This window comes from Manis pentadactyla, chromosome 3 (genome assembly GCF_030020395.1).
Source record: "Manis pentadactyla isolate mManPen7 chromosome 3, mManPen7.hap1, whole genome shotgun sequence".
NCBI lineage: Eukaryota > Metazoa > Chordata > Mammalia > Pholidota > Manidae > Manis > Manis pentadactyla.
This window is the reverse complement of record NC_080021.1, coordinates 114,237,747-114,263,887: the sequence shown is the minus strand read 5'-3', so window position 1 is coordinate 114,263,887 and position 26,141 is coordinate 114,237,747. Positions and strand designations below refer to the sequence as shown.

Here is a 26,141-nt window from a genome sequence, read left to right as displayed (position 1 = left end):
TGTCCAATAGGAAAAAGTGGTATATCATTGTAGATTACATTTGCATTTCCCTAATAACTAATGGTGTTGAGTAACTTCTTATGTGCTTATTGACCGGTGTATATTTTATTTGTGGTCTAATCAAGTTTTTTGTCTACTTTTTAACTGGATTGTCTGTCTTTTTTGGTGATTTGAAGGGGTTCTTTATATATTCTTTGTTAGATTTTTTATGCTGTGTAATATTTTCCCCATCAAAATTAAGGATGTCTTTTGAACAGAAATGTTTAATTTGATGAAGTTCAATTTATCAATTTTTCTTGCATAACTAGTGGGTTTTGTATCCTATCTATGCTATATCTCAAACTAGTTTTTAAGGATGGAGTGAAAAAGGGTCAAGAGTAATTTTTTCATATAACAGTCAATGATCCCAGGATCATTTATTGAAATCACTATTTCTCATTTGATTAGCTTAGTCCTTTGGTTGAAATTCAATTGACTGTACATAAGTGGGTCTGTTTTTGAACTCCTTTTTCAATTGATTTATTTTTCTATCCTCATGTCAGTACTATACCATCTTGATTATTATAGCTTTGTAATAAATAGTGTGTGTCCTCCAACTTTTAAGTCATTTTAGATGTTTTGCATTTCTATATAAATTTTAGAATCATCTTGTCTAAATCTTTTTAAAAGCTTTATGAGATTTCAGTAAATGTTGTTAGGAATCTATAGATAATTTAGGGAGAATGGAAATCTTAATATTGAGACTATTTCCATTAATATGGTATGTATCACCATTTATTTAGGTATTCTTTAATTTCTCTCAGCAATATTTTGTAGCTGTCAACATAGAAGTCTTCCACATCTTTCATTATGTATTTTCTAAATATCTATCTAGTTCATGCTATTGTGATAAGTTTTTATTTTTAATTCATTTTTCGGTTACTTGTTGCTAGCAGTAAATATACAGTTACTTCTTTAATATACTTTCATGTATTCAAATATACCTTTGGATATTCTTACAATTTTGATAACTTTATTTATTCTAACAATTTTTTGTGTTTAGATTCCATAGGGTTTTTACATATAGAATTATGTTATCCTACAGATAATGACAGTTTACTCTTTCCCCCCCTGTCTTTATGCATTTTGTTTTTCATGCTGTATTGCACAGGCCAGGACCTGTTACAATGAAGTGAGTGTAGACATCTGTGTGCTATTCTTGATCTTCGGGGGAAAGCATTCAATTTTTTACCATTAAGTATGATGTTCGTTGTAGGTGTTTGTAGATGCCCTTTATCAGGCTGAGGAAGTTTCCATTTACTCCTAGTTTGCTTTGACTTTTTAAAAAATCATAAATGGGTTTTGAATTTTGTGAAATGCTTTTTCTACTTCTATGGAGAGGATCAGATCATTTTTCTTTGTTTTATTAAGATGAATTAGAGTCACTGATTTTCTTAAGGTTGAGGCAACCTTCTATTACTTGGGTAAAATCACTTCTATTACTTGGGTAACATACCCTTTTCATGTATTCTTTGATTTTATTTGCTGGTATTTTGTGTTTATATTCATGATGTATATTGATTAACTTTTGTTTTCTGTAATATTTTTGTCATTTTAGTATCTGGATTGTGCTGGCCCCATAAAGCAAGTTGAGAAACGATTTTGCCTCTTTATTTCCTAATAGAGTTTGTGTAGGATTATTCCTTTCTTAAGTGTTTGATAGAATTCACCAGCAAAATCATCTGAGCTTGGAGTTGTCTTTGTGGAAAGGATTTTTGTTGGTAGTGATTTAATTATTTTGATTAAAAATTCTATGTCTTTAGTAGATACAACACTATTCAGGTTTTCTATGTCTTCTTGGGTCAGTTTTGGTAATTTGTGTTTCTCAATGAATATATTTGATTTAAATTTTATCAGCATAAAGTTATTTATAATATCCTTATATTATTATTTTTATTTTATCACCTGTACATTCTATAATGGTAGTAATTTATGTTCTGTCTCTTCTCAGTCTCTCCCTCTCTGTGTCTCTTGATCAGTCTCCCTCAGGCAGCTCAAGGCCCATTTTCTTACATCCTGTGAGCTAAAAGTGGTTTTTACATTTTTAAATGTTTTTTAGAAACAAAACGAAAACAAAGAATATGTAGCAGAAATCATATGTTGCCTACAAGGCCTAAAATGTTCATTATCTGCCGCTTTACATAAAGTTTACCAACCACTGCTCTCGTGATTTATCATTATTCATCTTATTTTTATTATTTTATTTACTGTACTAGAATTTCTAGTCTCTTAAAGTAAAGGCTGTGATCATCAGTATTATAGGTCAACTCTTCTCTAATATGAGCATTTAAAGTTCTCTATTTCCAAGTACTGTTCTAGCTCCATCCCCACAAATATGTTATGTTTTTCATTTTTATCCAATTCAAAATATTTCTTACATTTCTTTGTGATTTCTCTTTGCCATTCTGGAGGAAAACTAAGCCCCAGGTAAGGAGAGGAAACTTTTATAGAAGAATGCCAGCTAATAAATAAAATTTTTTAAATCACTACAACTCCCAGTACAGTGATTCTTTTAGGAAAGGATAACTTAATGGATGCTAAAACTTTAGGTAGTGGGAAAGTTGTTGGGACAGGATCTTCTCACAGTGATGAAATGTGATGAAGATTGTTATTTACATAAAATGGAAAGATACATCTTTACAATGGAGAGACATGTAGTCATCTGTGTAATTAAATGACCGAATGTAGTGCCACTGAAGAGTGGGACAACAGGACATTATGAGCCTCTTGATGCATTGCAATGTGAAATACATAATAGCATCACCTATGATGTATTTTGCCAAAAATATATAAATCGAATCAAACTCAGATTTTAGTTCTAATTTTCTGTTCATAGAAAACACAGAGATTAGAGGGAAATGTTAAATGACATTTTGAGGAAGCAATGCAGCAACCTCAAACTGTGGGACTTTCTACAAGACAACAGGTCTCATTTTTTTTAGAATCAATGCCATAAAAATGTTCTAAAATTAAAGAGACTAATAAGACATATCAAAAATACAGGACATGATACTTGTTTTAAACCAGATTTTGTTTGTTTCTTACAAAGCTCTAAAGAAGCTTGTGAAAACTATTGGAAATATTTTAATCTGAACTGGATATTTGATGATATTAGGGAATTGCTTTTAACTTTCTCAAATGTGATAATAGTACAATGTTACTGTAAAGGATTGCACATATTTTTAAAAGATGAAAAATTTTAAATTTTAGTTGTGAATTATGACACCTCTCCCTTGCAAATGGTTTAGAAGAAAATGAACACACACATTGATAAATGATGCAAATAGGTTAAATTTTGAAGATAGTGTCTATTGGTGTTAATTTTGCTATTTTAAAAAAGACTCAAGTATGTCTGAAAAGTTTTATACTAAAAAGGGAGAAAAAAATAAAGGTGAAAAAGAAAAGATTTTTGCATTTAATAGAATAGTTAAATTAAGTAGCCTATGCAGGTGACTGGTATTCTCATGATCTGTTTAATGGAAATAGAATTGACATAACTTTTATGGAGAACAGTCTGTTGATATCTATTAAAATTTAAAATACATCAAATCCTTACCAAGCTATTCCATTTCTCAATATTTATCTTATAAGATAATCAGTGCATTGCAAAAGGATAAAAGATGGCCTTTAAAATGTTATTTTTATTACACAAAACTAGAGAGAACCTAATTTCAATCAATAAAGGATCAGTTAAAATATTGGTATGGTATATTGATACAATAAGACTAGTCATTAGAAAATTACTAACATATATTCATATTCACTGTATTCATCAACCTGAAGCAAACTCCCTTACGTATACTGAATTTGAAAAAGGCAGATTATAAAACACCACATATAGAACCATCCCATAATGTTGTGTGTGCACATGTATTCTTAGAGACGAGAAAATTCTTTACATTGATGATTACAGAGACTATGGAGGTGAGAAATTTGGGTGATTTTTAAAAATTCCCTTCTTTAATACTTTTTGTGTTACTTTGATTTTCTGAGAATTTATTAGCTTACTAGAATTTAGTAATTTGAAAAAATCTCTCATGGGGGGAAAATAGTGCTTTTGAAAACTGTTAAATAATGTGAGTAGTAAGTGAAAAAAGAAAACAGAAACAAATCATATTTATTACATGATCCACTGAAGTGGTTCCCTGTTGTGCCCATATTCTGTTGATACTGTGGGACATAAACAATGCATGCTGGTTCTGTAATTTTGTTACAAGCTGACTCTTGCCATTGTGTGCACTGCAAATTTTTTAATGAACCCTAGGCTTCCGGAATAGGAATCCTTTATCTGCCATTCCCTTGGAGCTTTCCAGGTCTGTACCATGTAACTCAGCTGACTCCTCCCTCTTCCCCGAGCTCACCAACCCCAGTGCTCAAACTCTACTGTGCTTCTTGGAGTCTCCCAAACCTGTTGGCCATTTCATGGTTCTCTCTCGGGCCCCTGCTCTGACTAAGATGCCTCTTTACTCTGTCCACCCACTTTCTGGGACTTGAAACTCCTTATTCACTTTCCACAGGCTCTATTACATAATTTAGATATTCCTGGTGAAGTCTCCATAGGGGCTTAAACAACCTTAAAATATGAATTTCTTTCAATATTCTAAATGTATAATACATATTTTTACCTAAATTAGACCACATGGAGTGTCAATGCAAGTTTACATTACTGAATGCAAATCCAAATCAAGAAGATTGTCTTTTCTACCTGTCCTGGTAACATGGTACCCATACACTCAAGTGAGGCTATATGCCTGGATAAAATTGGGAGTTCTTGGTTCAATAATTTATAGTAAATTTTTAGTATATATTAGTGAATTTATAGTGTACTCTAAATAAATCTTGACTTAGCTGAATTACTAGGTATAGATAGAATCATAGATCAATCTAAGGGTTTTTGCGTATTTATCAGCCTCTGGAATGAAACTAATATTGAGTATCTGCTTGTTATTATATTGCATATGATTAAATTATGGGTACTAATATCCTGATTTTAATGAATGAGGAAACTCAAGCTTCAGAAGATTAAATATTTGCTCAATATCATGGTTATAGTTGTAGTCCTGTGACTTGAATACACTGATATATAACTATCTAGTCTATGCTCTTTCAGTAATATCAGGCTGCACAAAAGAAATGTATTGGCATTGCCAGAAGGAAACTCTACAACCTTGTCCATGCCCACTCTGTGGGCACAGACTCTTCCATTTGTTCACATATGTGCCCTCAGTATGCAAGCAAGCCAGCCAGACTTCTTAACAATCATAGCAAACGTTATTATAACAAAAGAAACAAATGTAACAAGCTGCTGCATCGTCTTTGGTTTGTTTGGTTTTTTTAAATAACTGGAATATGAATATGTATTCATCCTTCTAGAACTGTTATTCTGCCAGCCACATAGCTTGATTTCCATGATATAGTTGAAGATTTTGAAAACATAACTGAGTTCTACTAAAATGTCAAAGAATTAATGGAAAACTCTACTGATAATAAAAATGGGAAGTGCTAACATATTGCTGGGGATGAATTCAAAGTAAGATGCTAATCAGATTTTTTTTAAACTTCCCAAAAGGAGACAGACTCATTGCAATGGACAGTGGTAAGGTAATACCACCGGTAGGCCCATCATTGTATATGCCAAAAGCAATAAAACTGTAAAGAAATTCTATGAAAATGCACTTTGAACTTAGAGACTTCAAATGAAAACTTGCTCTGCTGGTTAGATTTAGAATGTGAACTTTGCAAGTATGAGGTTCATATGAGTAGATTTGTGTTGAGACTAATTTTTGATTCATTGGAGAAAGAGTAAGAAAAGACTGTTTCAAGTCCACTTAACCAGTACTCACTGGCTGCGGTAGCATGCCTCAAGCAAGGCGGGTAATATACAGTGTGTGCTGTCAAGGAGATTACACAGTAACTGGGAGATAAGATACACACATGACTACAAGGCAAAGCAGTGTGCTATGAATGCCATAAAAAGAGACAGCAAAACTCCAAGGAAGCTTAAAGAGGCAGAAGCCAGATGATTTGTGGGAGAGGCTTTGTTATAGGCCTAAAAGATGGATTATTATAGCAGAAGATGGAGATGGCAAAGGCTTATAGTTGGGAGGATTTCTGTGGCCTATGAGACATACCACTAGTGTCTCCCCTATATGCATGGAACCCCATGCACACATCTATTGTAACATTTATTGTAATTGATTATCATGATCTCTTTATTCTGCTCACTAGTCTATCTCCTGAAGGACAGTAAAAATCCTCACTATTCTCAGATTCTGTTTTTGTGAATTTGTATCCCTGCTAAAATTTGTTACCCTGGAATTAATACCTACAGCACTTGTGCTGTCATTCACAGTCATGTGCAGAGCAGCAAAAAGTTTGTCACCTTCTGCCCATGTTTCTAGTTGAAAGTGAACCAGGCTATGCTTTCCCTTCTTGTTTCAACTCTCATACTGTAAACAACTGTCCTCACAGGCTACTTAGGGCCATGTTTTTGCATTTTTATGCTTTGAGCTGGTGATTTTGCTGTTTAAAATGGCCCCTACACATAGTGCCAAAGAGCTGTCTAGTCTATTGTCCTAAGTGTGAGAAGGTTGTGATGTGCCTTACAAAGAAAATATGTGTTGCTAAGCTTCATTTGGGTCTGAGCTGTTGAGTTATTGACTGTGGGTTCAATGTAAATAAATCAATAATACATATTAAATAAGGCATCTTTAAACAGAAACATGCATCAAACAAGGTTGATATTGATCAGTTGATGAAAATCTTCTGATCAGAGGTTTTCAAGATCAAAACTTTTTATTTCCTCCAGGAGCAATGGTTTAGCATTTACTAATTCAGTTTGCAGTGACTTTACATAACTACCCTGAGGAACAAGAATTGATTGTATCTGTTATTTCTGTATGCTTAGCACTTAGTGTTTAGTAGATGGCCAAAGTTTTATGAGCAAATACCTGAAGATAGGGGATTGGGAGGAATAACCCACCTCATGGGGATGTTAAGTACTGAGTTCAGGAATTGAGCATGCAGCAATTCCCACGTAGACAATGTGAAGCCATAGAAACTTTTCTCCCAGAAGTGCTCTCTCATTTGTGAACTGCTCAACAAGCATTGATTGCATGTGCTAGGTGGTGTGATGGGCAGAATGAATGTCTGTGGAGCCCTGTTCTCAAGGACCTAAGGTGGAATCTCTAAGAGGTCCTTCAGGGAGATTAATTTCACAGGAATTCACAGGATGGGTTCGAACTGAGAGAAGTTCAGGATACAAAACCAAGTTATGCAACTACAGTAGCTTGATAGGAAGTGGTGCAGACCAGGATTAGGGTGCCAGCCAGAAGAGCAGGCAAGTAGGGGCAGACACTCACACTGTTACGGTGTATACATCGGCAGTAAGTGCCCTGGTAGAGAAAATGAGGGAGGTGAATGGGACAGAATTAAACTCTGAAGTTTGCTTTCCCTGACTTTGTTCATTCCCATGATTGCAAATGTTCTTTAATAATATTTTCCTTATTTAGGCTTATTACTCTAGTCTGTGCTGAGTCTTTTAAGACATCAATAATGAGTCACAATCCTCATCCAGTTTAACTAAGCAGCTGATGAACTCCTTTGGGTTTGGGGCCAGGGTCGGGGACAACAGATCTAGTTTTACAATCAATAGTGAATTTTTATGGTTAATTGTGAAATTTTGCCCAGGGGAGTCCACTTTGAATTATCTCTATTTTTTAAACTGGAAACGTGTGCCATTCAAATGACTTCCACTCTAACGACAAATTATGTCCAGCCTTGTATAGTTAAATATAATGGAAATTTTACTGCTACGTTTGCAAGATGGTAGGGCAGACCTATAGTTTCATTGAGAAACTGCGTGTGAAAAAAAAATACAGAGATATGCAAGGATCAGCATTAATTATGTTTTCAGTGGCATATGTAAAGCAGTAAGCATTTTTAATGCTTGTAAAGTAAATCCTTCATTGTGAAGTGCTCAGTGTCTATCTTTACAGTTTCTATAAATTGAGAAATAAAACACTTTCTCTCAGCAGGGTATTGACAGAAAGCTTTAGCTTTGGAAAGGTATTTAGTTAAACTTCATGTTAAAATACTTTCTTGATGCACTTTTTCTTATTAAAAATCATTTTTATAGGGACAGTTTATATCTTACTATAAGCTGTTTGCATTACCAGTTGTTTTATAAAGTTATGCAAAAAACTTATATCTTACTTGGAGCCTTTGAAATAATACATTTTTTTCTCCTGGCAAACTCATCTCAAGATCAAGAAATGTAATTATTTTTAATGTGAAATTTCAAGAAAGAATTTGAGTGACATTTGAAGCTAGCAGTATTTATTCTACTTGTGGCTAAATACTACATGTGTTTAAGTTAATGCGAGATTAAACGTCAAAGGATTTTTTATGTTCTTTATCTTTTTTCATCTGCTTTGAGTTCAACGTATCTTTCTGAACAAAGCCATGCTTGTGAAGGATATTCAGTTTTGTTTGCCCTTCTTCTCAACTGCAAGTACTCAGTGGACCTTAATGTGAGGTTACACTCCCTGGGCTGATTGATATATAAACAGAAGACAGATGGTGTAGAGATGGCTCTGATGATAATTCATTTTTCAGCTAGTCATGAAGATATTTTGATTACAGTGTATTCAAGTTATTATAACACAGTCTGCTATGTCAGTCTTGCTGGGAAGGGAGCACATGGAAAACAAGTTACGTGTTATTCGTGCCCAACAAAGGATGCACTGTGGTGTAATGATTTTAATTCCTAATGCTAGATTAGGACTGGGGGAGTTTAAAGTATGTCATACAGTAAGGTAAGTCAATTAAACATAGAACAAATAAAAAAGGTAACTTGACAGTTGTGAGGCATAAATATTTGTTTTGGAAAGTATTTAGATGTTCTATGTGAAAGAAACCAGTGTTTTTACATTTAGGTATCAGTTTGTGTACAGCTAGTTAAAAAATAACTTGGCTTGATTTTAAGTTTATGGGGATTGTAATTATCAAGGAGCTTGCTTTCTGTGTCATGAATTTAAAACTGAAATCAGAGACCTGGCAATTCAACAGGATGTTATATCCCCACTGTTATTGAAGTTTTGAAAAAAAAAAATCCAAGCAAAATGTCAAAAGGAAAAAAATAATGAGAATTGTGTGGATAAGCTATTTAAGCATTTTCATTTTCACATGCTACTTACAGTTTATACCTCTTTCTTTGGTTTCACAATAGGATAATTGATCACTTGGATGGGGTTCGTTTGTTATGGTCCCTGCTGAAAAATCCTCACCCAGATGTGAAGGCCAGTGCAGCTTGGGCCCTCTGTCCCTGCATCCAAAATGCCAAGGTGAGAATAGACTGCAAATCAACCCATTCTAGAATCTCTAATACTGTATTGAATAACGTCACCCCGGGTCTGTAATTGCTTTTGACTTATTTTGGGTCAGATTTATCAGTTGGAAAAGTGCTGCACATTTTGTGCCAAAGTAATTTTTAAGCAATACCTTTTCCTGGTCAGTTTTTAAATGCAAGATGAAACCAGGCTAAGATGGCAGGGCTTACCAAGTCCTACCTGGCTGGTGCAGTTGCAACAAGCACCCCTGGTTAGTCAAGGTGAAGAAAAGTTGACTGTTCTTATCTACTTTTGGAAGCAGAAGACTGTGACTAGAAATAATCTTGTGTAATAAGTGAATAGTGAGGTATACTAATAGTAGAGGAGCCCCATTATAAACTGGTTAATAGAGCCCTTTTTTCATAAGCAAAAAATAAAAATAAAAACAAAAACATCTCACATGTCAACCTACAGGAAAAACCACAACAGGGTGATAGTAGAGTTTTACCCTATCATACAATGCAGCAGTGAAAAATGAATGTATTTCAATAATGTATCAATAAATGTTGATACATCTCATAAACATATTAAGTATAATTAAAAACAAGTTTCGGAAATAGATTACTATAATTTCTATTATAAGATTCAAAGAAATTTTTTCTTGTAACATTTAAATGATATTATTTAGGAAGAAGCCTATTGGGGAAAGATCACACACTTCCTTGAAGGATGTGTGTACCAGTAATTGAACTAATCAACCCAGTCTTTCAATCATAAATATGAACAACTAAGGATCAGTAAATATTTAAGGAACAATACTAGTGCTAAAGATAAGCCAAGATTTATAAGCAAAACTAACTTTAGAGGAAAAAGGGATAGTGAAAGGAACAGAATATAACCTGAAATTTTTAATATTTATATCCTTATAATGACCCCAGGAGGAATACTAGGCCCAAAAAGGCTGTTATAGAAAAGAAATATTCATAGATTGAGAAAAGGGTTTTGGAAATTAAAAATATATTTGGCAAAACAGTAAATTTAATATAAGAGACAGATATTAGGGTGGGTATGACTATGTATTTATCTGGGACATAGAGTCCAGGAAACTAAGAATGTAAAGTAGAAGTAGAAGAAAATAGGACAAGAAACACACGAAAAGAGAGCAACTGAAGGGAAGAAATGGGCATTTAAAAAAAAAGAAGAGAGGGAAGTTTCTGTAATCTGAAGTGTTGAAGAAAGATTCTAGACTTCAGATTGAAAAGATCTACTTAGTGCCAAGCAGGAAAAACAAAGTCATCTACATCTAAACACAAATTCAAAGTTAGTGTTTCTAGAAACTAAAGGAAAGAAAAAAAATTCCCTGAGAACCAGATCACACCGGTTTAGACTTATTATCATTCACAATAAATTCTAAAGGAAAAAATGGAACAAATCCTTTACTGTCTGTAGAGGAGATGTTTTTTATCCTGGCATTCTATATCCTGCAAAACTAGCATTCAAGTGAGTGCAGAGTAAGAAAAGAACAAAGACATTTTTCTTTTAGAAAAGTCAGGACTCAGGAAGCTTTTCACCCATGAACCATTTCTGAAAAAAATTATTTTCCAGCAAAACAGAAGATTCTAAGAAAGAGAATAATATGACTTACAGAAATAATAATGAGCAAATGAATCATTAGAATTTATAGCTGAATATGAATTTGTATTGATAATCTAGCTTTCGAATTTTATCAAATTATTAAGAAAGAATTTCCTTAAAAATAATGGGATAAAATAAAAGCAGATGGTATTATCCCAGTAATGATGTGAATCTAAACTACCATATGAGTCAGAAAACATGTTAGGTTGTCGAAAGTAATAGTTAAAAACATACAAAGGTTTTACTTTTCCTAGAGAAGGATTTATAGATATTGGTTAATTCTCAATCATTATGGAAAATATAAATTTAAATATAGGATTTAATATTATCATTGGTGGGATACCACTTTGTATAGATAACATTTCTACTTAGTACTATTTATTATGTGTAAATTGTATCCTTTATTCTCATGGATTTCAACTCCAAATCTGCCTATTAATCTATTACTAACTTTAAGAGTCACTCCAGTGTTTTCATATTCATTATTCTTGCCCAAGATTTCTGCCCTGAATATCTGTCCAACTGATCTCCTGTGCTTGCCACCTAAACTGAATCACAATCAAACTTTAAACACAACCCACCCTGTCTATCTGCTAGCCCTTGGCCTCAAGGCCTGTACTAGATCCAAGCCCTCATGAAGTGCACCTACTTGTTCCATTTCTCTTGAGCTTCTCCTGCCTTCTGCATGTTCTCCATTCCTACCAACTCTGTCTTGAATTCTTCTCAAGAAGAGGAAATGCCACACCCCTTCCTGTTACTCCTGAAGGAAAGACAGACTTGTGAATTTCTCTGCTTGTTCCCTTCTCTTACCAACTGCTCTCTCCTTCTGTATGCATCACCACTTAGGTGACATAAACATTTAAAGGGTTTTAAACAAGGAAGAGACATGAGCAGGTTGGCTAATTAGAAAATGTATGACTGGGTGATTAATGAAGCTATTACAGTGGTTCAGATGAAAATAATTAGAATGTGCTCTATGGCAGTGTGGGCAGAGAGGAAGTCACTACAAGAAATAATTGGGAAGTAGAATCAGAAATTGGTACATGACTGGCTGTTGGCTTGTGGTCAAGAGGTCAAGAGAGATTGAATTTTTGTTTTTGTTTTGTATTTTAACTTTGTCAAATGAGAACTAGTAAGTTGATGAAACATGGAAAGAACAGGACTCTGGGAAAGATGGATTTGTTTTCATCCAAGTAGAGATATCCAGTCATTTGAATATACAAATCTGGGTGTCAGTATTGAATTCTGGCCTGGAGGGGTACGTGTGGGAATCATCAGCATGTAGGAAGTGGCTGAAGTCTTGAGGTAGACGAAAGGCAGAGGGTGTGGAGTGAGAAGAGAAGGCCAGTGAGGAACACTAGGGAGTGATGAGAGAGTCAGCAGAGGGTGATTTCTTCAGAGCCAAGAAAGGAAGGAGAGTGCTCAACAGTCTATTACTTGCTGCCAAGAGGTCAATTACCTTAAAAACTGAAGAGTACATTAAATATGGAAATTAGGTGGTCATTGGTCATAGACATTTCACTTGAAAGGTGAGAGCTGTAGTCAGATGGCACTGGGGTAAGGAATGAATTAGAGAGAAAATAGATATAAAGAGGATTAAAAGTTCTTCCTAGAAGCTTAGCTGTTAAGTGACAACGTGAAATTTGGAAGACAGCTCAGTTTTAGGAAATGATTAACATGGGAAAGGCATGACAGAGAGGGAGAGGGTTTGTAGAGAAAGGAAGGAAGGAAAGGAGTGGGGGGGAAGGGAAGGAAGGAGGTAGGAAGGGAGGGAAGCAGAGCTCTCCCTGCTCCTTAATCTTAGAAGCATCTTTGCTCTAAATTGTGTAAAAGTCTGTTGTGCCAAGCAAAAGGACAGTTCTAGAATGCATAGTTCCTAAGGGTGAGTCCAGTGAGAGCTAAGGTAATTAAAGGACATCTAAGATATATAAATAACGGGGAGTTGTTTTAGTCAGGTGGCTGCTGCAGAGTTGTAAACCTTAAGATTTATATAAATATGCATATTGTTACATGTTCAATGTGCAAATTTTAGGAAGTAACAAAAGGACTTTGAGTTTTTTTAACCATAATTGAAATAAAAATTAATTAAAACTAAGTAAATGAAAAAATGCACCAGTAATTTCAGCACTTAGAGATAAGCATTATTGAGTTAATAGGCTGTTTTTCCTTAAAGATGAATTGAGACTCTGATTCTCTTCATATGTTTTTCTCTACCCCTGTCTAATTTTCTTGGCTGTACAATATTTTATTGTATGACTGTATCATAATTTATTTACCCAATTAAATTTCCAGTGTTAAAGAAGAAAGAGGTTAGTGAAACAAAAATTTATTTGAGCTTTTCTAAAAGAGAAAATAAAGTTACCTCTGACCTACTGGTAGAAATTCAAGCATAGTTTCCAAGGGATGTGTTTTATAATTGACATTTTGTCATAGGTTAAAGGGCAGTGTTTTCCCTGGTGGTACCTAAAATAATAGTGCATTTTACAAACTGCCTTTCAGATTAGGCTGAAGTAATAGGGGTAAATACTTGTAAATGTCTTTATGCATGGAGATTATGTGTGCTTGGAACTTTTTGGGGTCTCATGTGTCTTAAATCACTACCCAAAGTTATCCTACTTGATTATATTCAAGGTAGCATTTTCAAGTAGCATTTTGTATATTCTATTGCTTTTAGGAAAATTAAAATTATTTCCTAATAAGATTATACATTCTGAGGGAGAATAGAGCAGGAAATGTTTTTGTAAATGTTGGGCTTCCAGGTTGCAGTAAAATAATGAAATCAGCAGAGATCTTGCCAGGTATTTTGGCCTACTCTTCCCATCTCCTCCCCACCCACCCCATTCAGGTAAGTTAATTACTCAGCTTTTTAGGAAAGATTACCTTTAATTTTGTAAAGAAAACATTCCCACATTTTTTTTCAAATAAGATGCTTTTGCAAGTTATTTTAGACTTATTAATTTATGAATAAGGATTATTCATTATTATAGGATTTGGCACCACTTTGAAATAAATTAACTCACTTTTCTGGATTAATGGCATGGACAGTAATAGCTAAGAGCAACACACATGGGAAGACAGCACAAGCTACAAGGCATGTCTTCAGACAAGTTACTGCTCCTTCAGGGTCCCTGCCACATCTGTCAGGCATCATGAAACCTCAGTGCACTATGTATGTGTCCATATGGAATGGATACGGTGAAATGTCAACTGTTCCAAACAGATGTTATCCATTTTTTATACTGTTAACAGCATATATATTAGAACACATTTTTAGATCTATCTTTTAAGAAAATGAGATGTGAAAATGAGTTCTAGTGAAGGTATTATTTATTTCCTTGCTGGGAAATATTTAAAGCTACCTATTAGAGACTGAGCCAGGTAATGAAGTACTAGAATCAAAGACTACAGTAATGAACTGTGGGATAATTGTGGGACAAATAAAGATTCGGGAGGCAAGTTGCTATTGTATTTGGCTTGTGATTATTTTGTTTTGCGGTACGTAAAACAAATGGAGTGTGGGATCTCTGTATTTTCATCAGTAGACCAGTCTCTCAATTAGAAAGCTTAAAATTTGCCTTCATTTTGGAGAAGGTATATAATAGATTTGGTAGCTAATCAGTGAGAAAGAAAATGTACTGTTTGTCATTTTAATAATTATCTGTTCATTCTTTACATGATTGGAAAATCAGAGTGTGAAATGTGAGTCTGTTTAATCGTCTTACATAAAACTTGACAGAATAGCTTAGGCAGGAAATAAGGAAATAAGCGTCTTCGATTTAAAAACTACTCAGTGTTCTTCAGTTTATCAAGAACTGAAGAACAGAAAGCTGAACTAAAGTGAACTTATTACAAAAAAGTTCACTGCATATTTTTCTAAGTAGTTTTATTTAAAAGTGAACTATTTATGGCATTTTCTGTGTTAGGCTTAAGGAAAGTTTGTTGTTTTTTCTAATTAAGACAGCTAAAAAGGATAGAGATTTTAAGATTTGACCTCTGTGTTGACATTATCTAGCAAATTTCCTGAGCTGTAAATTTGGATGCAATTAACTGCTTTATGAAAAGTGTAAGAGATTTGTCAATGGAAATGAAGAGTTATTCCTCTCAAGCTAAATGATCAAACATATTTTGGGGGGAAAACAGTGGTTGAACAGGTGCTCACTATTATGAAGTTGGGTGATGAAAAGAATGCAACAATTTAATCTGGTGAAAATTCATGCACTAAATTCTGTGTTCTTAAGAAAAAAAATCTGCTGCAGAAAAGTCCACTGAATTTTGTGCTTAGGAACAATAAGATATTGAACAATGCAGGAACTCATATAAAGAATGCATAATTGTGTTACATTACTTGTAATTACTCTAATGCCTTTTGCCCATATTTGCCAATATTATAAGAATCATTTTCCTTCTTAAAATATCATTGCAGTTTTTAATATTTGTCTTTGTGGATGTTGCCAGATGGTACTTAATACCCTAATTTCATTTCATTTCATTAATGTTTTAAAAGTTTTTATTTTGTTCCTTGTTTAGAAAATAATGTCTGGTTTTGAATTTTGATCTTTGGAGGGAAAAAACCTCTACTGATTTCAAAACCAGTGGCCTAAGGATCAGCTCCAAACAGAGTAGCCAATCAGAGACATTTGAGAATGATTCCCCAAAGGAGAAGAGAAAAAGTTCATTTCTATGAGGTTGGAACACATGCTTGGACAACATTAGCCAGGAATGTGGAGCACTGAGTGAGGGTGAGGCCAGCTTCCTGTCTGCAAGTGTGGCAGAACACAGCTGATCAAACAGGACAGGAATTTGCCATCACTCTCTGTTGAGCGGCTGCTGCCCTGTGAGCCATGCCCAGTCAGGAAGTCAAGAAAACCTGGAGAAGGCTTGTGTAGGGGTGTAGTTTCATGCTAAGAACACTGCCACAAACATGGTATATGAGCTTTGTTTTGGTCATGTTAGGGCCCTAAAATGTACAGTTGTCCAACAGTGTGCCAGAAACTAGTTTTAAAAAAAAATTTTAATCTCTTTATTTTTAATTTTTTTAATTTTAAAAATAAGTGTTTTTATTTTTTTCAGCATTTTTAAATTTTGTTATCATTAATATAAAACCACATGGGCAGCATTGTAGTTACTAGATTCCTCCCATTATCAAGTCCCTACCATATACCCCATTACAGTCACTGTCCATCAGTGTAGTAAGATGCTACAGAGTCACTACTTGTCTTCTCTGTGCTATACTGCCTTCCCCGTGCCCCCTACATTATGTGTGCTAATCATAATACCCATTATTCCCCTTCTCCTTCCCTTTCCACCCACCCCTCCCTTCACCCCCAAGTCCCTTTCCCTTTGGAAACTGTTAGTCCATTCTTGGGTTCTGTGAGCCTGCTACTGTTTTCTTCCTTCAGTTTTTTCTTTGTTCTTATACTCCACAGGTGAGTGAAATCATTTGGTACTTGTCTTTCTCTGCTTGGCTTGTTTCACTGAGCATAATACCCTCTAGTTCCATCCATGTTGCTGCAAATGGTAGGATTTTTTTTCTTCTCATGGCTGAATAATATTCCATTGTGGATATGTACCACCTCTTCTTTATCCATTCATCTACTGAGGGACACTTAGGTTGCTTCCATTTCTTGGCTACTGTAAATAGTGCTGCGATAAACATAGGGGTGCATATGTCCTTTTGAAACTGACATGCTACATGCTAAGGGTAAATTCCTAGGAGTGGAATTCCTGGGTCAAATGGTATTTCTATTTTGAGCTTTTTGAGGAACCTCCATACTGCTTTCCACAATGGTTGAACTATTTTACATTCCCACCAGCAGTGTAGGAGGGTTCCCCTTTCTCCACATCCTCGCCAGCATTTGTTATTGTTTGTCTTTTGGATGTTGGCCATCCTAACTGGTGTGAGGTGATAACTCATTGTGGTTTTAATTTGCATTTCCCTGATAATTAGCAACGTGGAGTATCTTTTCATGAGCCTGTTGGCCATCTGAATTTCTTCTTTGGAGAAGTGTCTATTTATATCCTCTGCCCATTTTTTAATCGGGTTATTTGCTTTTTGGGTGTTGAGGCATGTGAGTTCTTTATATATTTTGGATGTTAACCCCTTGTCAAGTATGTCATTTATAAATATGTTCTCCCATATTGTAGGATGCCTTTTTGTTCTACTGATGGTGTCCTTTGCTGTACAGAAGCTTTTTAGCATGATGTAGTTCCATTTGTTCTTTTTTATTTTGTTTCCCTTGCCTCAAGAAAAAGTTGCTCATGTTTATTTTCAAGAAATTTTTGCCTATGTTTTCTTCTAAGAATTTTATGGTTCATGACTTACATTGAGGTCTTTGATCCATTTTGAGTTTACTTTTGTGTATGGGGTTAGACAATAATCCAGTGTCACTCTCTTGCATGTAGCTGTCCAGTTTTGCCAACACCAACTGTTGAAGAGGCTGTCATTTCCCCATTGCATGTCCATGGCTCCTTTATCATATATTAATTGACCATGTATGGTTAGGTTTATATCTGTGCTCTCTAGTCTGTTCCATTGGTCTATGGGTCTCTTCTTGTGCCAGTACCAAATTGTCTTGACTTCAGTGGCTTTGTAATCAGGGAGCATAATTCCCCAGTTTTGTTCTTCTTCTCAGGATTGCTTTGGCTCTTAGGGGTCTTTTGTGATTCCATATGAATTTTAGAACTATTTGTTCTAGTTCATTGAAGAATACTGTTGGTATTTTGATAGGGTTTCTACTGAATCTGTAGATTGCTTCAGTGGATATGTACCACCTCTTCTTTATCCATTCATCTACTGATGGACACTATTTTTTGTCCATATTTTGACAATATTAATTCTTCCTATCCATGTTCACAGGATGTGTTTCCATTTATTGGTATCTTCTTTAATTTCTCTCATGAGTGTCTTGTAGTTTTCAGAGTATAGGTCTTTCACTTCTTTTGTTAGGTTTATTCCTAGGTATTTTATTCTTCTTGATGCAATTGTGAATGGAATTGTTTTCCTGATTTCTCTTTCTGCTAGCTCATCATTAGTGTATAGGAATGCAACAGATTTCTGTGTATTAATTTTGTATCCTGCAACTTTGCTGAATTCAGATATTAGATCTAGTAGTTTTGGAGTGGATTCTTTAGGGTTTTTCTAAAACCTCTTTAAAAATGTAATCTGTGTCTGTGCTCTGCCCACCTATTTGGGTTCTATCATTTTTAAGGCATCAAATAGTTTAAAGTATGCTCCTCCCTCTTCTGGCCCCCTCCCCATTCCTAAGATCCTAAAACATTAAAGTGAAATATATTACAGATATTTTTTCTGTGTGCCAGATTTTCAAGTGGGAACATGAGAGGCCAAAACAAAAGTGAGGGTGTAAAAATCTCATCTTCACATCACAGCTGGAAGGACCCACTACCTACAGCCCAAACCCATTGCTTTCACCGGAATCCCTCTCAGGCCCTGCTACCACTCCCCAGTTCCATGTGTCCTGCTTCTCAGTCCCTCCTCCAAAAAAGGGCTACAGTGTAAGTTGCTTGTCTAGAAAGGGGTAGAATTGACTGAAGGGTAATAAACAAAATGGAAAGTTAATAGCTAAAGGGATAGCCTGTTCTGAACAGGTATATACAAAACTGTGCCAACAATTAGCTATGTGTGAAACCATTTAGCCATTTTATTTTGAAAGTACAGTTGGTACCAGTCAACTTCATTAAATTAACAATTCATCCATTGTTCATCATATCCTATTTCCACCTCTGCCAGGAGCTCCCAGGATCACACACTGCACCTTGTCACCATTAGAAAGTACACTACCTCAAAACTCACTGACAGACATCTGACTGGGACCCTGTCAAGAGGAGAAATCCCTGCATCTCTGAAGGCAGACAGTGTCACCCAAGTAGTAGCCACAGGTGACAGTAGTAATGCTTTTCTGCCTCCTTCATCAATATGGAAGCCCTTTTGTGCCTCTGTTTTCAAGAAATTAACTGCATGTGGTTTCCCTGTCTGGAATACTTTTGTTATCCTGCTTCTAGATCTAAAGTCAGAATGCTTATAACTTTAGCTACAGCACACCTTGGATTTTTTTCTTCTAGAAGTGTCATTGTTCAGGTCTTACACTTCAGTCTTTAATCCACTTTGAGTTCATTTTTTTAATATGGTGTAAGGTAAGGGTCCAACTTCATTCTTCTACATATAAATATTCAGTTTTCACACAATTTGTTAAAAAGACTGGTCCTGGAAAAAAAGAAAAAAAGACTGGTCCCCTTCCCCCATTGAGTGGTCTTGGCAGCTGTGTCAAAAATCATTTGACAAAATAACCAATGGTTTATTTCTGGACTACTGTTCTATTCCACAGGTCTACATGCCTATTTTTATGCTAGAACCACACCATTTTGATTACCATAGCTTTGTAGTAAGTTTTGAAATCAAGAAGTATGAAACCTCCAACTTTGTTGTTCTTTTTCAAGACTGTTTTGGCTATTCAGGGCCTCTTGAGATTCCATATGAGTTTTAGGATGGCTTTATTTCTGAAAAAAAAAAATCTTGGGATTTTGACATGGATTTCATTGAATCTATAGATTACTATGGGTAGTACAGCTATCTTAACAATATGTGTGTCTTCTCTAATTTGTTCCAGCAATGGTTTGTAGTTTTCAGTGGACAAGTCTTTTGCCTTTTTGGCTAAGTTCATTTCTAAGTATTTTGCTCTTTTGATAGTATTGTAAATGGCACTGTTTTCTTAATTTCCATTTCAGGTTGTTCATTATTAGCATATAGAAATACAACTGATTTTTGCATGTTGATTTTGTAACCTACAACTTTGCTGAATTCATTTATTAGTTCTGCCAGTTTACTATGGAATCTAGGATTTTGGCCATATAAGACCATGTGATTTGTGAACAGAGATGATTTTACTTCTTCTATTCCAATTTGGATATTTATTTTAATTTTTTATTTTGGTATCATTAATATAAAATCACACAGGCAACATTGTGGTTACCAGATTCCCCCATTATCAAGTCCCCACCACATACTCATTACAGTCACCAATTAGGATATTTTGTATTTCTTCTTCCTTACTTAGTTGGACTTTGGCAGTCCAGTTGGCTAAGATTTCCTGTACTATGTTGAATAAACATGGTGAAAACAGGCATAATATCCTGATCTTGGAGGGAAAATTTTCAATCTTTCACCATCAAGTATGATATAAACTGTGGATTTTTCCTATATGAACTTTATTATTATGTTGAGATGTTGAGATAGTTTCCTTTTATTCCTAGTTTGTTGTGCTTTATTTTTTTTAGGGCATGTGACAGTGTCAAATTTTGTCAAATGCTTTTTCTTTATCTATAGACATGTTCTTATGACTTCTACCTTCCATTCTGTTAATGTGGTGTATTACACTGATTTCCTTATGTTGAACCATCTATACAGTCTAGAAGTAAATCCAACTTTGTCATGGTGTCTAACTGTCAAAGCTGGTTTGCTAGTGTTTGTTGAGGATTTCTGCATCAATATTCACAAGCAATATTGATCCATAGTTTTCTTTCTTTTTGTAGTGTCTTTGTCTGACTTTGGTATCAGAGTAATGCTGGCCTCATAGACTGAGTTTGGGATTGCTATCTCTTCTTCAGTTATTTGGAAGAATTTGAGGAGGCCTGTTGTTAATTCTTGTTTAAATGTTCGGTAGAATTTATAAGCGAAGCCATTTAGTCCTGAGATATTGTTTGTTTTGATTACTGATTAAATTTCCTTACTAGTTATGGGTCTGTTCAGATTTTCTATTTCTTCATGATCCAGTCTTAGATTATGTGTTTCTAGAAATTTATCAGTTTCATCTAGGTTATCCAGTTTGTTGGCATACCATTGTTCATAATATCATCTTCCAGTCCTTTTTATTTCTGTAAAATTGGTTATGTCTCTTCTTTCATTTCTGATTTGAGTCTTCTTTTTTTCCTCTTAACCAATCTAGCTAAGAATTTGTCAATCTTATGGATCACAGGTGTCTGTGAGTCTGCATTCCCCCTGCAGTTTTCATGGAGTGTGTGCCCGCTACTGCCTTCCAGAGCTTTTGCCACCTGAGATCCAGAGTCCCCCACAATTTCCCATCTGAACTCTTTGTCAGATGAGACAGAAATCCTGTCTCTCAGGCAGCCCACAGGCAGGCCAGAATGTTACAAACAATTACAGTTCTGCTGCTTCTGGCTGAGGGAAGGAACTGAAGTGAGAATTGGTCTGATTTCTCCGGATTGCACTGTGCCATTTCCAGGAAGCAGATGGGCCAAAGGCATGTAAAATTGCTGGGAAATTTCCTGAAGTTTTGAATGTGACTTTTTCTTGGTTTAGTGTTTGCTTATTTACTATAGACATCTGAACTGTTTCCAGAGCTCCTATAAAGTTGCCTTAGTTATTCTGTGAATGTGTATTTAATGGTTCCAAGGGGGACTAGTGTTCAGAGCTGCTGAGTCCACCATCCTGGTTATGTCTCCATGTGTTCTGATGAAAAGTCAGTTGTTGATATTAATGAGGTTTCCTTGTACAGAATGAGTCACGTACAGCTTTCATGTACAACTTGCAACTTTCAAGATTCTCTTTGTCTTTCAAAAGTTTGACTATGATTTGTCTAGGTGTGTGTCTCTGATTTTATCCTACTTTGAAATCATTAGGACATTTGAATATATAGGTAAATTAGGGATACTCTTGCCATTATTTCTTCAGATATGCTTTCTGCTCCTTTTTCCTCTTCTCCCAGAACTCTCATATATGTAGGTTGGTATGTTGGGTGGTATCCTATAATTCTCTGAGGATGTACTCGTTTTTCTTTTCTTTTCTTTTTTGCTCCTCAGACTGATTAATCTAAATTGACCTTCAAGTTCACTGAGTTTCTTTTCTGCCTGCTCAGATTTGCTGTCAAGCCCAAGTAGTGAATTTTCCATTTCACTCCAGAATTTCTAATTGATTCTTTTTTTATATTACAAATCCCTTATTAATATTCTCTTCTTGAGACATTGTTCTCAAATTTTAATTATTTAGGCATAGTTTCTTTTAGTTCCTTGAACACATTGATAGTAGCTGACTTAAAGCCTTTACCTAATAAGTCCAACAAGGTACAGGCCTCCTTAAGGTCAGATTTTGTTGACTGCTTTATTTCCCTGGGGCATACTTTGTGGCAAACTTTCCCCTTTCTTTGTATGTTTCATAACTTTTTGTTAGAAACTTAATATTTTAATAATACAATGTAGAAACTCTGGAAATCAGATTTCCCCCTTCTCAAGGTTGTCTTGTTGCTATTTGTTGTCTTATTGTTTGTTTGTTAATGACTCTCTTGGACTAATTCTATAATGTCTATGTTCTCTGTCAGTGTGGCCACTGAGGTCTCTGTTCAGTTAGCTCATTGGTCAGCTAATGAGTTGATGAAACTTCCTTGAATACCTTGCACCATTAGGTTTCTCAACTTTGGTGAGAGGCTTTTGGGGTTTTATGGCATACACTGGATACTCCAACAGTCTACAACTCTGTCTTAATCTTTGCTTCTGCTTGCATAGAGACTCAAGGTCAGCCAGGGGTGAGCAATAATTCTATCCCAGGTCTTTTCTGAGTATATGTATAGACATGCACTTGTACATGGCATTTTAGACACCCAAGAATATGTTATTTGTCAAAGCATTCTGTAGACATCTCATTTCCAATATTTTCCTTTTAATTTTTTTTTTTGCCAGCCTCTTGTTTGTCTCAGCTGACATCATCTCCAGCAGCTTTTCTGTTAAATAATAGCCACTGGTTTTTTTATGGCATGCCCTGAGGATAGGACTTCCCTCACTGAGTGGGCCCTAAAGTAGAGTAAAAGCAAGCCTTGGGGGCTTTTCCTAGAAGTTTCCATCAAATCATAGAGTAACCATCCTGTTGCACTGGGGCTTTTGGAGGTGTTCCAAACCCAGTCATCCTTCCTGTGGCTGCTAAGCTGCACATTTTCCCAGATACCATGGTTGGAAGGCTTCTGATTTTCAAGGCTGGTTTGCAGAGAGAGGGAGAAGATCAGAAGAGGGAATGCCACAAAGCTCACTGTTCTTACTGAGATTCAGCCATTTTTCTTGAATAAACACTTCTTGTTACAACCTTCTGTTAAATTTGAGAGATCTGAAAAAGTTGACTTAGCCAATTTTTGCCAGGATTCTCATTCTTTTTATAGAAGATGAGATTTTTGGTTCTTACTCTGCCACTCCAGAAATGCTCTCCCTCCTCTATTTATTATTAAACTAAATGTGGACATTTGAGGTAATTATTTTTACACCAGTGCTATGGTTTTGGAAGTAACATTAACACAATTTGGTGATTATTCATTCATTCTCCATTCCAGATACACATTACCTTCAGAGCTTTAAAAAAATATTGTCATGGAACAGTCCCCCACCCTCATTCTGTGTAACAAGACTGAGGCCTAGCTAGGCATTTGTATTTCTAAAATATGCAGGTGATTATAATGTGAAAGCAGGACTGAGAACCACTGATCTAGACTAATCTGAATCCCACAACATAAGATAGTACCTTATATTTCTGAGGTTCCTAATTGGTCAAATGAATAAATATATGAATGAAAGTGACTTTATGGTATAAATATGATATAAATTTATTACCTAATGACAGTCAAATATATATTTTTGTCAACTTTGTTGCTACCTGAGTATGTTTATTGAATACATTCACAAGGAAGAATGATACGTGGAATCAAATAAATTTCAAGTGGTTATTCATTGATATTTTAGTTGTGCAAACTATTGGTAACAAATACATTCTCAAAATAATTAGAAAACAATAACACTAATAACACCTATTGTCATATGTCAGGCACCTTGTTATATGCTTTATATGTATCCTCTTACCAACGATCAAGAAATAAATACTATTATTAGCTCCATTATACAGCTGAAGAAATTCAGACTTAGAGAAATCAAGTACCTTGCTTAAAGTCATATATTGAATAGTGATAAAACTGGGGTACAACCCCCAGGTATTCTCACGATATGATGGATAAACCAGTGGTTCACAAACTTTGATGCACATTGGAATCATCTAGAGATCTGTATAGATGCTGGCTTCCACCACCATACATTCTGGTTCAATTGTTATGGGATGCAACTTGGGCTTAGGGAATGTTAAAGTTTCCACCCTACCTCTCTGGGTAATTCTAATGTGCAACAAAGTTTGAGAACTACTACCTTAAAAATTACATTTTCTGCTTCCCTAAGGAATTTTCTTTAAATATAAGAATGTTTGGATACACTATGTACATCAAAATATCCAGAGAGCTCACTTGATTCCTCAAAGTAGAAATCAGTTGAAATAGATAAAATTTACCTTGTGAAATTTATTGAAAGCTTATCTCTTTCAATATGAAGATTGTTCAATGCAATTTATACAATAAGAGGTAGCTAGAAATTCCATAGGTACAGGATGTAGAATTTGTGTAATAATCCACTTTGGCTGCATTCAAAGCTTAATGTGAACAAATAGGGTAATGTAACTGCTGAAATAGTGCATGCAGGCAGCCACACCAGCAGAAGTACTGTGTCTAGATCATGAATGATAAGAATTCTGCTACACTCTGCTCGAGTCAGACCACATCTGGAATTGTGATAAACTCTGGGTATGTTTTAAGAGAAACTTTGAAAAATGAAAGAGGAGACCTATGAAAACAATTAAATATGAAAATTAGTTTAAGGTACACATCACAGAAGAGGAGAGAGACCAGATAGCTGGCTTCAAATATTAGAGGAACATTCATGAAAAAATAATTAGCTGCAGTTAGTATGATATTCTATTTCAAGTTTGAGTTAAATAAACTCTTATCTGCTGTACTGGAAAGAGAAACACAGTCCCTTCATGAACTGGAGACTTCCTGAGTTTTTTTTGGACTACAGTATTTTACATGGTTAAATTTTTCTTTCTGCCACAATGACCATTTCAAGTGTTCTTAGTCTGATCCATGCAACTCACTGTTCAGAAGCATCTAATTGTCTCTCAACTGGAAATTGCTTTATGCATCTTAATCTGGGGATTACTGAGTACAAGTGGGAAAAATTCCAAATAAATATAATATTTAAAAATCAAATATATATACAAATATGCATATATTTACACATATACACATAAGTTTATATATAGCTACCTTAGATAATATAAGTAACATTTGTGTTTAGCACCTTATACTTGTTAAACCTTTTTTTCAAATACATCATTGGTTAAGAATGTCATTTAATTAACTCTATCAGCCTCTGGATACACAACAGTGCCTCACAAATTAGACCTCCTCATTAATAGAATATTGCATCTAAAGCAGGATCAACACAGAACAGAGTAAAATGGAAAAATCAAAGTTATCTGTGATATTTTTTTAATCTTCAAAGTAGGCTAGGGAAGTAGAAAAAATCAGAACCATTAAATTTATTTTCTTTATCTTGTGATTTAGGTGGATAAAGCTACCTTTAAAGTATAATGCATTTTCTGCTATGTAAATCTAGACTATGAGGACAAATCATTTATTTTACCTGAAATAATTAAAGGAAAAGGTAATAATCAATGTTCTAATTTTGATTTTTGAAGAACTACATTTGAAAGTGTAAGGATAGGACTTCCCTCACTGAGTGGGCCCTAAAGTAGAGTAAAAGCAGCATTTTTTTAAGCAATAGGACTTGTTAACTACAGAACAGGGACCTCACTGTGATAGAACCACACAAATTGTCTGTTCTCCTTGTGTATATGTGTTATATTTAGAATTTTTAAAGCATTTAATTTATTTAATATACTTTTAAGACAAGATTTCCCTGTTCAGTTTTGGTTTCTCTGACATGCTCTTTCTTCTAAGGTGAATGTAGCATTTTTGGAATTTTTTTATAGGCAATGTGTTACTTTAAAATCTTTTTTCAAATACCATTATTATGCATTGTATGGTCTCTACATGGCACAAAACAGTGTTTTTATTAAAAATTTTTCAGTTAAAAATTTTTGTCTTAAGTCATGTTACACTTGCCTTGTTTGTGCGTTAAAGTTGCATTATGTATATCTCACCTCATCAGAAAACTACCAATTCTTTTTGCTAGAGGCAAGAGAAGAAATTTCATACCCATTGGTTTAATTACTCATCCAGTTTTCTG

At 34.9% G+C, this 26,141-nt stretch overlaps 1 protein-coding gene across 1 annotated transcript in view; it reads left to right on the top strand.

Annotated features, from left to right (window-relative positions):
• ODAD2 (outer dynein arm docking complex subunit 2) overlaps positions 1 to 26,141 on the top strand; it is a 168,783-nt gene that overhangs the window by 92,964 nt on the left and 49,678 nt on the right. Inside the window, 1 exon segment of the mRNA XM_057498332.1 lies at positions 9,269 to 9,383. Within this exon segment, the coding sequence (XP_057354315.1) occupies positions 9,269 to 9,383 (115 nt within the window).